Source organism: Martes martes (genome assembly GCF_963455335.1).
Source record: "Martes martes genome assembly, chromosome: X".
Lineage (NCBI taxonomy): Eukaryota > Metazoa > Chordata > Mammalia > Carnivora > Mustelidae > Martes > Martes martes.
Genome location: NC_137897.1, coordinates 55,355,756 through 55,369,042, shown reverse-complemented (window position 1 = coordinate 55,369,042; position 13,287 = coordinate 55,355,756). Strand labels below are relative to the sequence as shown.

Genomic DNA, 13,287 nt, shown 5'->3' with positions numbered 1-13,287 from the left:
GCAACTATCGTTTATTAAAAAATATATGTCTCCTTGGAAGGAACACTGGTAAACCAACTAGTGTCATGCTTACTTTGAATCTCGATCTCCTTCCCTCGGAGGGGCAGAGGGTTGAGCATCACTCAGAGTACATCACTTAACATCAGAGAAATGACACTCCCCACTCACCCCCCTCCTCACCAAAGTCGCCATCGGCCATCACATCATCCCTCTTTGCCTTCAATCCAGTGTACTGCCCAGGTAAAGCTGCTGCCCTTTCTTTCCCCTCATTCTGGGCCCCACGCTGTACAGTTAGCCTCATTGTGCTAGTAGGAGAACTGTTAACAGATTTCCTAAGTTTGGCTGGTAGCACTCTGAGCGTCTTGGACGTGGCATCGTTCACACCTGTCACAACGCCGCGGGCTGGGAAACCGCGGACTCAAGCCCAGGGCCAGGCATATCCACGCTCTTCTCCCGTGTCGTGCCCACCCTGGGGCAAGGGAGGCACGGTGGGGGGGGGGCTGCAAAAGAGCCTGGTGGGGGCGGGGCGAGGCCTGAGCCACACCTACCCTCCCCCACGCTCGTGGTCAGAGAAAAACCAACGGTCTCACCAGCAAGGGACTCTTAGCTCTGCAGGTGACGCGGACAGCCTGAGTCTACTCCCTTCTCGAAGCCACAGTAAGCTACCAGCTGTTGGTGCGGGCGCTGGGGGACAGCGTATGGAGCAGCTGCAGAAAAAACCCAAATCCAACTTCTCATCACATGGCTGGCCAGGCCCACGGCACTCCCACCGTCCCAGCGCCGAGCTGGCAAGGGACTCCCTGTCCCCGTTGGTGGGGCCCCACAGAGGGGCCTCAGGGGAAGCGGGCACATCCCCAGCTGCGAGTGAGGGCCCCTGCCTCCCCTCCGCAAAGACTGGCGGCACCAGGCGCACCCACGGTCACAAGGCCCGGCTCCTCCACAATGTCATGAGCCTTTCAAACCCTTGGCATATTGGAGTCTACGCATTCACTTAAATAGTAAAAGTAAAATCTGGAATAATGAAAAGGCTGACACGGTAGCACAACATGGTTTTGGTATAACAGCAGCTTAAAAATGAACAAAAAGGAAACCTCTCATGCAGACACATCAGGTGGCAGGAAACAATAGGCAATGTCATCGGGAGCACTGTTGGCCATTCTCTCGCTTTCCGTCCCCCTGGACTGACTGTGCCTCCCGGGCGGCAGGCGGCAGCTGCCTCAGGGTCCCTTCTCCCACCTTCTCACCCCCGAGAGCCGAGGCCCACCCGCTGACCCCATCCTAGAGAAAACCTCAGCTTTCGAGAGAATGACCAGAAACAAGTGCCCTTGGTACAGTAATTACTACCACTTTCAATCCCTCCCCAACCAGTTGGGATAGAAGATGCCATCTGATTGGAACATGAAAATTAAAGCATTTCTCTAATAACACAGTACCACTGATGAAGTCTCCATAGATTTTCTAGTCCAAATGTGTGTGAATATATATATATTATATGAGAGTGTATAATATATATATATAATAATTTCTATATATTTTATATAAATTACATATATATATCTATATATAAATAAGATACTTTCTGTCGCCATACGTTGCACCATTCAGCGCTGCGTGAAAGCAGCGGGAGAGGCAGAAATGCCCGGGAGCCTCTCGGCACGCGGCACACGGAGCTTGCTTGACAAGCCGTGCAGCTGTCCGCAGCCTGGCTTTCCAGCAGTCCTCCTCTCGTCTCTTCGCTTCTGCTTGGTTTTTATGAAAACAATGACTCTGATGGATTTGCTCCTGTGCTAGCGCTTGGGAAAGGTCCATGCAGGAATGGGCACAGTCACGTGATGAGTGAGATGGCATCATCCCAAAAAATAAACTAAAACCAAATGAAAATTTAAAAAAAACAGAACAGGACTAGAAAACTCAATTTTTGGGACATATCTAAAAAAGGGGACAAGAACAGTAGTCATTTGTTCTCCTGGTGGGGACAGGAATGAAGAGGGAGGAGGGAAGAGGGACTTGATGTCTTCTGTTCACAAGAGAGTGCTTGGTGGGGATTCTTCAGAGTTTCTCAGGGGATGGGACCCAAATGTAGTGCCCAGACTGATCCTCGATGATTTGTTTGATCTTGTTATAAATCTCTTCCAGTGAGTCACCCTGTACAATGGCTAAAGTAAAGAGGAAAAGAGAATTCTTACTGTGCTCCACAGCACTGTCAACCTGGCAGTCTAGCCTGCCCTGGCAGCCCCCAGCCCCAACTCCACCTGGCAGAGACCCTGCACAGCCTAGGGCAACGACGGAAGATGCAGGTAAGCCCAGGGCTCAGTGTCAACTTGCCGAGACAGTAAGACTAAGTGGCAACGAACGAGAAAACGGATTGTTCAGAAAATGTTTACTGAGCACCCATTAGATTTCAGACCTCACGGCTCATGTTGCTCTTGGCAGTCATGAGGCCAACAGCTGGTCATTGTAAACAGGCTCAGTAGAAGATTTGAAAATCCCAGTTATCCAAAGAAAGAACCGAAAGATACAGTTTCCAGTGAGAGGCAGTGCTCCTGGGGCCATCGCATGCACTCTATGTCAGAGGTCGGTCAGGAAAACTAGGACAGGGACGCAACAGTAAAGGGAGCTCCAAAACCCAAGGTCTGAGAGTACGGCTATGCACCCTCTCCCTGCTTCATCTGGTGGTGCCGCCAGCTGGGGTTTACTCAGCACCAACCGGCACAGAAATGTCACTGTGCTTTATCTTTTTTTTCAGTTTTTTTCTTTAAACTCTAGTTAGTTAACCTGTAAGGGGATATTGGTTTCAGGAGTAGAACTGAGTGATTCATCACTTACATACACTTGTGCTCATCCCAACAAGTGCCCCCCTCATGCCCATCCCCCATCCAGCCCCACCCCCCATCTCTCTCCCTGTGATTGTAAAGGCAAGCAACATATTGCAGGGCGCCTGGGTGGCTCAGTCGGTTAAGCATCTGCCTTCAGCTCCAGTCATGATCACAAGGTCCTGGGATTGAGTCCCGTGTCAGATCCCTGCTCTGCAGGGAGTCTGCTTCTCCCTGTGCCCCTCCCCAACTCGTTCTTGCAATCTCTCTCTTTCTCACTCTCTCTCTCAAATAAATAAATAAAATCTTTTAAAAAAATAAGAAGAGAAAAAAAGGTAACCAAATATTACAGAGAAACCTTAACAACCTTTTAGGAACTGACCTCAAACAGATGGCCATACACACATACACACACACACTGACAGATAACTTGAACACCCCCCTAAAGAATCATCATCATCGACCACCATGGATTTGGCACCTAAAACACGTAAAACCAAGGACTACACTATGGGGAGGAGTTGGGAGGGAGAGAAGCAAAGTAACATGGGGAGCCTCTGATCTGGTAGGGACATGAAGACAAGATAAACAAAATGATCCACGGCAGCAGCTGGTGGTGTGGTCGAGACTACACACTGGCTAAACTCCTCCAGCTGGATGGAAGGAACTTGAGTATTTTGCAAAGGCCTCACCTGCAAAGCATCCAGAAACTCTGGACAGTGCCAGGTACCTAAGCCTTTTGGAGACACTTACAGGTGTCAGGGTAGTCCTGTGTTACTGGAGCCAGGCAGTAGGGCTTCTTACCTGTGAAGTATTCTCCAAACTCCTGCTCCAGTTTCATGGCTTTGTCAAAGATCTTATTTGCTTGTTCGTATGTCTGCCGTCGGTTCATCTCCCTGACGAAGACAGAGAAGAAAAATGGTATCAAATTGGATTCTATGTGTGCCTTTGTTTTGTTTTTGAGAGACAGTGCACAAACTGGGGGTGGGAGGGGCCAGGGGAAGAGGGAGAGAGAATCTTTTGTTCTAAAGATTTATTGATTTATTTTAGAGAGCACAAAGGCAGGGGGAGGGCCAGACAGAGAATCTCCAGCAGACTCCCCGCTAAGCGTGGAGCCCGAAGTGGGACTCGAAGTAGGGCTCAAAGTGGGGCTCGATCTCATGACCCTGGGACCACAACCTGAGCTGAAACCAAGAGTGGGACGCTCAACCGACGGAGCCACCCAGGCAGCCTCTGGATGCTACGTTTTGATTACCATAAAGGATTGCTCCGAGGCTCCCTGAAAATCCGCTCAGCTGCCCTCTGAGAGCAGCAGTGGCCCACGGCTCAACATCTTCCCCAAACCTGGCAGGTTTAAAAGCGCGACCGGAATACAGGTTCGGGCACTCACATCAGAAGGAGCCCTCAGGGACCGCTTGGATGCAGACCTGCCTTAGAGCTTCCATGGGGTCTTATCCCTGCCCAACACATCAGTTTATTTTCTTGTTCCTTTCCAGGGCCCTCTCCTAGCTGGGAGTGTCTGAGACTTGCAAATACTCACATAAGTGCTTCAATGGACTTGGGCTTGATGAAAATGGCAATGGGGTAAAGTTGTGCTTGCTGCAGCCTCTTGATAGCATTGCCGGAAACATCTAAGATGCAGTGCTTGCCCTGAAAAGGCAAAGACTTGTTATCAGCCCACCAGGTCCCTGTCTACCCAGCCCCAAGCACTTACCCAGTGGCAACACAAACATCTGCCTGGCGGGGGGCGGGGGGACCCAGGGCCACCCAGAGAGGCCTAGAAGATTCTACAACTGAGGCACCCAGGCCCCACATTTTGCTCCGCCTAGCCAGAAAAGGCCATATCTGCAGAGGGGTCACCAGTCACATCGGTGACATGCCGGGGTGAGCTGCGTGGAGGAGACACAGCTATCTCCATCCAGGGGCTGAGAACACGCAGAGCCAGCATGCTGCGTGGTTGTGGGCCCTGTGCGGGAAGGAGGCAAACCCTAACGGAATGTGAGCGGGAACACTTCAGTTTTTCCTTTGAGGGTCATATTTAGCAAGGCCATCTCCTCTCTTCTTACCCTCTCTGCAACTGCCCGCACTGACTGGATGCTGGTCCCATAGAGATTATCGTTAAATTGGCCTGCTTCAATGAACTTGTTGTCCTGAATATCCTTCTCCATCTGTTCTCGGGAGACCACAAAGTGGTAGTCTTGTCCATCCACCTCATTATCACGCCGAGGCCGAGTGGTATCTGGAGGAAGAAAGGAAATGCTCTGTGGCCCAAGGACAATGACCTGCCCCAGGCCAAAAGAGATGACCTGTTCCTCTCTCACCTGGGCCTCAGGGCCACTCCAATATTTTCCAAGTGAGTGGGCAGATGGGGGGGAGAGTAGCTGGAAAGAAGCGTGTCTTGCCTACTTCTCTTGTAACCACCAGGGCTCACAGACAGGGAGCTATTTGCTTTAGTTTAAACTAAACCAGAAAGGTAGGGTTTCCTGGGCCAAAACCTGGCAGAAGATGCCAAATGAGGCACGGGAGCCAGCGAACGTAACAAGCTGTCCATGGGGCCGTGCCAATGCCACTTGGACCAGGCACCCCATTCGCCCAATCCTTCCTGACCATCACTACTCAAAACTTCTCTCCAAGGGAGGAAGCAGGCCAGCCTCATGGCTTAGGCCTCCCAGCCCCAACAGTATTGTGGGAAAATCTTCCAGAGGGGCAGACCCTGTTCCCAGAGAACCCGAGCACCTGGCCCCAGAGCCTTTCCATGAAACATCTGAGTAATCATTCCCAGCGCACTCACGCCTCCCTTCCAAAACCTGGGCTCTTACGTGGTACACAGGAGCCAAATTTATGCGGGAACTCCGAGATCAGGTCATCGTTGACTCTGTCCTTCATCGGGCCCAGGATGATCACAGGCCTTGCATAGTGAACTGAAGAAAGAGAGCATGGAGGTCATGAGCGAGGCCTCCAACCTGACGGCCTCTTCCATCTCCACGCCTGCCTGGAACACCGAGGCTCTGGAGCCGCCACTCAGACAGGGCAGAGTGTCCGCGGCTAGTCCCTGGCTTTTAACTACAAAGACATCAAAGAGCCTTTAATTTGAAAATATCTCAGTCCAAGGCAAGTCTGAAATCAGAAGCATCTCCCCTTCCAACAGATTCAGGAGCAATCTCTATACGGGCACCAGCAGGTAAGCAAGGTTTTTTTCCTGAGAACCCACTACAGGGAGGGACTGGGACCTTTCTTTTGGCAACAGTCACACCCACTGAGATGGACCCTTGCCCTCTTTGTCAACCTGTCCTCTGCTCTGGAAGGCACCCCGGAAGAAACAAAGGTATAGTGAGGGGTGCACACTGGGTTTCCTTTCCCCTTTTCTATAACACAAGGAAGACACAGGCAAGAAGGAGCTGCCGGGGTCCACACATGAGGCGAGCCCTGCCCTCCTGCTCCCACGTGCTCTTCCCTGTGCTGACACAGCCCACCACTGCACTGGGCCCTGTGGCCACGAAACCAGCTCCAAGGCAAGACTCTCAGAAGGGGGCTTACTTTCTTGCCGTGTCACTGGCTCATAGGACAAAATCGCATCCTCTTGTCCTTCTGCAACAAACAAGGGAGACACGTTAGCACTTTGTAATCGGCTTCCCTGCGTCCTGGACACCCTACAGCATTCACCTCACCCCCACCTCTGCCAGAAAACAGCTTTGTCAGGTGGTACTTGCTGCCACCTGCCTTGTGGGCTTGTCTGCTACCCATCAGCAAGAAAGCACAGGAAGCCCTTCATCACCCCTGGGATGGGAGTCAGGAGTCCTCTCGTTCAGCAAAACATAGCTGACCAAAGGGATGTGACCCAGAAGCCATGAAGCCTCCACCGAAAACCACCCCCATTTCTCAGGAACTGTTCTTATAGTCAGTAGTCAACTGTGCTCAATTATGCTCTTGCTCTGGTAAGAACCACAGGGAGGCTTCAACTGGTTGATAAATACTGCCCATGTCCCCTAATCAGCAGGCAGGGGAGTCAGGGCACTAATGAAGGCTAACTTTGCTCTTTTAAGGGTCTGTCTATCCCCCTTGCACTGAGGAAATACCCAGATCAGTGGCTCAAGGCTGGGCTAAGGTCCCAAGGCCCCTCGAAGAGCAATGCCAAGCCCCTCTTTCTCCTCATGGTAGACCTCCATACACCCTAGTGATGATGAACTTTTCCTAAAATAGTCACCAAGCCACTTGGTTCTGGGTGTCTGGGTGCCACGGGGCTGATGGCAGTGCCAGGGAAGGCAGCAGTATTTGCATCAAGCCCCAGGATGCTCATTCACAGGCTTCCTCTGAGCCTAAGACTCGTGGGCAGAGTGTATAAGACCTCTAGCCACAGCTCCTGAGAGGCCACTGGTCCCAAAGTTCGTGGGGTTCCACCTGTGACTTCTCTGGCTTGGTCACGGGATCTCAGAAGGAAAACTGGGCAGTTACCAGGTTGCTTAACCCAGCAAAAGGACAAAGACACTGAGCCTCGACCTGGGAGGTCCTAGAGACCTGCAAAGGCAATTCAGGACAACATCCCACAGGAGCCATTTGTCTTTTAGTCTCTAAGCAAATCTGTAAAACTGGCAGCATTTATAGCCCAGGAGGCCCCACGGCAGGGATTTACTCACTGGCACCTCACCCTTCCCAGGGCCCCCGGGACGGCGTTAAGTCGGGTCCTGGCCAGAAGTGCAGGCCTTATACTCTCCTTTAATTCATGGCCTAAATCCCACCCCATCAGGACAGAATGGCCACAGCATTTCCAGGATCTCAAAGTGTACATGGCTCAACAAAGCACTGGCCTCTGAACAGAAATGGCAGCCATGCAACGCTGGAATGAGGATGGCTGGGACACATGGTGGAGCTACACAACATGGGGGAGAATGACACACACTTACTGGAACTGCTTTCGCTGTCACTGGTGTTGGATGTCACTCCCTCTGCAAGCCAACAAGAAAGAGACTCCGATTCAGAACACACCACTGAGAGGTCACACGCGGCACAAAACTCAAATCCTCCAGGAGGCAAGACACTGAACTGCCAAGCAAGCCAGGCCACAGGAGGCCTGCCACATCCGGGCTACCAACTGGGAGGCAGAGAGCCAATCCTGAGCCCCTGGCCACGTCATACTTGTCCCCAGAGCCCTCTCTGTCTGCCAAGTCCCTCCCTATACACTACAAGCCTTCCATTCTCCGGCAGCATCCTCTTCATCTGAATCAAAAGAACTGACCTGGAGTGTTTCCAAATCCTATCTCAAAATGCATCTCCCAAGGCTAATGACAGGAAAGGAAAGGCAGCAACAGCAGCAAAGAGAAGTCCCCTCCCCCAGACAGAGCCCCTGAAGGACAGAGTTGTGTGGTACTCCAAAACTAAGAGGCTAAGCACAGGGAGGCTGAGCTGTCACCGGGGACTGAGGCTCTGACCGTTTGGTGGGACCAACAGCCCTCCTGCCACCACTATCATCTAGCCTCCTCCTCCTCCTTCCTAGCTTGGCCTCAGTGATGAGAGAGGATGTGCCTTCATCCACAATCAGACAGAGAGACCACAGAGACCAGAAACACGGAATGCTGGGAGGCCAAGACAACCGTCCAGTCTCAGACCACTGGGACACTCCGCATCTGAGTGTGGGCATGGCCACCATGCTCAAAGGTGACACAAGGTGCAATATGGCCCCAAAAAAGGCCAGTGCTCCCAAGAGGACAGGCAAATGAAAATGAAACATGAACACAACAAACAATGGACAGAGACACTGCTTGTTTCAGCCAAGATGACACTGTTCCAGACTGTGATATGCTGTGGCCCCATAGGAAGGACTGGATGAGTCGCCATCCCAGGCGAGTTCCTGAACAATCCCCTGAGGAAGCTCCTTTCCCTTCATGCCTTTATTATTTATTGAAGGAGAGTATATGCTCACAGAACCTGTCCAGCACAGCCACGTGTACATGCCCCTCCATGCACAGAGGGGCTGCTAAGGTGCCGTCCTCTTGGTCCCTTCATTTTCCACTCTAGAATTATTTTCTAGAGAGGACAGGTCAGAGTTTGCCCGAGCTAAGGCACTAGATATATATGTACATATAGTCCATAGGTGCCACTGAGACCCCCCACCAGCTCGGCGCCTTAGAGATGCTCCATGGAAAGCCAGCCCACGGCTGTTTCCTGAGGCCCATGGGCCTGCTGGGATGTCCCAGATGCATGATGGGTAAAGGGCTTCACAGTACTCTTGTCCCTAGTTAGAGAGACCAAAACAGCTCATTCTTAAGCCCAGTTCTTTAGTGCTGTGTCACTAGGAGAAGCAGCCAACCGGCCAGTACCCCTCACCTCAACAATAGGCTAGAGATGAGCTGAGTGGTCACCCCTGGAGAAGTACTTCTTGCCCACCTCATTTCTAAGGTGGGAGGCCAAGATGGCTCCCCACCCCTTCAAGGTACAAAAGGAAAACACAGACGTGAATGATAGGCTTTTATTAGGGTACCAGGGATCCAGAGCAAAAGTGTGACATTCAGAGCCACTTGTTCCTTCTCCTGCTATGGTGTCAGAGTCCTCACAACATTGTCCTCCCCTCACCCTTTGCCCTCACCCACGTTCCCTACACCCCCAACCCCAGCATGTCCACTCATGCCAGAAATACAGTTAGTGGTGTGTAAGTTTGACTTACTCAGGTTCTTTGCTCCATAATAATCGTCACTTAACCCAGGGAAGTCCTGATTTCACAGACAGCAAGGACAAAGAGAGAGGGAAAGAGGGAGGGAGGGAGGGAGGGAGGGAGGGAGGAAAAGAATTGGGACAAAAGAGGAAATAGAGAGAAAAGACAAGGGGAAGGAAGAATACAGAGCCAGGTAAGCATAGTGACAGAAGTATGAAATACTATGAAGACCTATAATTATAGTGAGGTTAAGAATTTTGCTATAGAAAGAACACCCCAGATCAGATAAGATATGGATACTTCATACTGCCAAACTTGCTGCCACAGGGCCTTAGAGCAGACTACCTTTCTGAGGTGGTCTACAGTCTACAGCCCAACAGGACAGAACAGGTAGACTGTTCCATCTGGTCCAAGGTGCAGAGTACCTGCTTTGGCTGAATTTGTACTTACAGAGCCCAGGTCTCTGCTTTGCCCATGTAATCGCCATTTCCCTCTGAGGGTGCACCAAAGACCAGGCAGAATTATCATCATCCCAAGGAGCTTTTGCCTAATAGTAACTCACTCTGTCCAGAGCCTTCAGGGAAAGCTTCGTGCAGTGTCAGGTATGGCCTTCAAAGCTGGCCTGAGTTGTGCAGACCACAGGGGATGAGGTCACCTTCTGAAGAATAAGCACTAGGTGGTTTCAACTCTCACCCAACAGGCAGCCCCTGTCCCTCAGCTGGGCCGCCCAACGGCAAACCCTCCCCAGGCTAGATAGAGCACAGAGGTTCGGAGGCTGACCCAGTGAACTGCGGTGACCTCCCTTCAGACCGTCTCCCACCGCTCACAAGCAGAACCCACGGCAGCTGGTGCTTCTTACTGAGCTACCCAGGATTATGACCCATCACCCTCATCTGCATGAAGGCACCCTTGGATCGACTAGCTACCACTCCAGACAGTGATGACCTATGTAGACCATGACCATACATCAGGCTCGCCTAGACAAAATCAGTCCCCCGCCAGTCCCAACAGCCCAAGACCCCAAGGCCTCTCCTTACAAGGTGGCAGAGGAAAGGCTTACAATTCAGCAGGATGGTTAATAAATGAGAAGTGTCGCACCAGCTTGACCTGGTGTTTAAGGTGAGGGCCAGAGCAGTTAATTTCTGAGGCGTATGGTAAAATACGAACATTTCTCGGGATTCAGAACATTGGTTCTGAAAAGTCAGCTTACGGCCTTTCCTACCATTTGCTGTTTTTCAATAAATCTTTCTTTAGACAATGTTGAGTAATCCCCCTTCCACGTCAATTCCTTTAGGCAGAAAGGATTTTATTTTGAAGGCTGGCTCTGTATCTGGGATGACAGTGAGTCTGCTGGAGCCGGGAGGACATCCTGGGTGCCTATGCACGTGCATGTAATTCAGGAAGCAGGTCCGACTCTAGGTGTCCAGGGAAGAAAAGGCTCTTCTCTTAACACAGATGAGTAAAGTTAAGGGAAAGAAAACACAGGAGGAAGAAGCCAGGAGAGCAACACTGAGTCCCTAGACCTGGTTCTCTTGAAAAACCATTCTTCTAAAACTGCTACTGGGGCTGAGAACTGATGATGACACCAGCAGAGCTTGGTCTGGCACCCCCAACGCCAGTGCCAGGGATGCCCTGGTAGCCAGCCTTGGAACCAGTTGGTCCTTAGAGCCTCCAACATTGTTTCGGAGTGAGCAGCTGGATAAGAGAGACCCACTGTCTCCCTGTGCAGACCAATCTCTACACTGACTCTGTAAATAAACAAGGATGCACGTGCACACACACATGCACCCACGCACACATGGACAGACAGACAGACAGACACACACACACACACACACACACTTTCCCCATCTTCTCAGAAGGGGAGGTGCAACTGAGGAAGAGAGGGCGGGGCTGTGGACAGTCTGCTCTCTGTACCCTGCTGCTACTTACGTTCCTGTATGCTGCTCTCCTGGGCCATGTTTTCTTTGCTCTTGTAAAATGGAAACTTTCGAGAGAGGCGGAAACTCTTTTTACGTTTCGTTTTGATCGACTGTGAAAGAACATGAAGATGGAGGGGAAGGACAGAAGAAAAAAAAAACAGAACAATGGATTTTAAAGCATGCAAGAAAAACTAAAATGGAGACAATGGTGAGCTAAATAAAAGACCATCTCTCACAAATGGAATCTATGAGATTAAATGAAAGTTGATGTAAGAGGAAAATCATGTTTACAGGAAAATGTTGTAGGGATGTTAGAGGTTTCTACCTAATCCAGACTCACAGCACTCACTGGCACTTTCTAAAGGACAAAGGTCATTGGAGCCTCCTGGACACATGCCCTAAGGTGCCACTGATACACACAGAGTCATCTACTCCGTGTTTCTCTTCCCTCTAGCGCTCCAGAAGTTCTTTGGCCTGCAAAGCTCATAGAAGAAAAGGGGTGAATGACTGAGCCCTCATGCCTCACTGGTCTGAAGGGAGGTGGTAGGAGCTCTGAGGCCAGCCTTCCTTGCTGGGTAACAAGGCCAGGTTCTGCTCAGGGTCCCCACAGCTCTGACGGGGTCTGTGGCCAGGGAGATACCCACAGATGGCTTCATGTACCCAGAACAAGTCAGCCTTTCCAGACAGTCCAACTCCAACACATCTTCAAGAGCCAGTAACCCAGGGGGAAGGAGTACAGACTGGACACAGAGTTTCAGTGCCCTCTCTGCTTTCTGAAAAGCAGTCAATGTTCTGATAGGACAGAGTCAGCCCCCTGAAAAAGAGATATTCTGTTGTGCTCCCCAGTTCTCTTAGCCAGCAGACAGACTCCAAGCTTCTTACTCCTCTTCACATATTGGCTGACTTCCTTGGGGATCCCCACTTACCCTGTTAGACTCAATCATCCCCGTCCTGGCATGGAACTTCACGGTTTTCAATCGAGCTCTTTCTTTCTTTTCCACCCTGTTTTGGAGTCAGAAAGGAGTCCTGTTACTCACCACCAGTGCATGGTCTCAGCAGCCACCTTTTGGCTCCCTGAGTCATAACTATGTCTTCAGCACCAACTCCACCGAAAAGGAATGATAGAGCACATCCATTGCTCTCAAGCAACTTACAGTCTAATAGATACAGAAGAAAACAATACCAGGAAGAAGGCAAGGAAGGCCTCAAGATCATGACCACTCACCTCTTCTTACTGGGGATCACACCGATTTGCTCGCTCTCTCCATGCGGGGTCACCAGTCTCGCCTGCCACCACTCATCATCAGACGCATTAATGACGTGCAGAATGTCACCATAAGAGAAGCTGAGCCCCTGGCTTGGCAGGCAGCTGTCCCGAGTTCGATCATAATCAAACAGGGCCCTGAAACACACAGGGAAAGATGAAATCATCATCCTAACCCTAAATGCCAGGAGCCTGGCACTCTGGAAAGGATGGCAGAGGAAGGCCAACCCAGAGAGTCGGCATGGACCCAGCAGCCTCAGAGCAGACCAGAGGGAATTCTCTAGGAGACTGGATTCTTCCTTTAGTCTTGATGTTACAGATATGTGCCTCTTCTCAAAGAAACATCCCACTTTCCCAAAAAGGGGAATAAGAGAAAATCTTTCATGAGTCCCAAAGCCTCTAAGCTTCTATCTTGGTACAGGGTAGAGATCTGAAGTAGAACACTCAACAGTCCTCCCCGACACCCACATCCCAGGGAAACAAGTTAGCTCTACCAAAGGGCTTCCTCAGTTTACAAACATATCTTCAAAAAGTAGTTAAAGGCAGGGCATAAAAATATGAACTACAGTCTCAAACAATGAATGGTAAATGCTGCAGAGACCCAAAAGAGAAAAGGACCCTGTGTGCTGGGACAACGAAGGA

The 13,287-nt window shown here is 50.8% G+C and overlaps 1 protein-coding gene across 1 annotated transcript in view; it reads right to left on the bottom strand.

The window, feature by feature from the left end:
• The window catches only part of DLG3 (discs large MAGUK scaffold protein 3), a gene marked incomplete at its 5' end in the record, with an annotated part of 55,802 nt that continues 42,515 nt past the window's right edge, over positions 1-13,287 (bottom strand). Inside the window, 10 exon segments of the mRNA XM_080795434.1 lie at positions 1-2,156; positions 3,618-3,709; positions 4,354-4,463; positions 4,880-5,052; positions 5,633-5,734; positions 6,351-6,401; positions 7,715-7,756; positions 11,392-11,491; positions 12,308-12,383; positions 12,607-12,783. Coding sequence (XP_080651560.1) covers positions 2,050-2,156; positions 3,618-3,709; positions 4,354-4,463; positions 4,880-5,052; positions 5,633-5,734; positions 6,351-6,401; positions 7,715-7,756; positions 11,392-11,491; positions 12,308-12,383; positions 12,607-12,783 — 1,030 coding nt within the window. The 3' untranslated portion in view covers positions 1-2,049.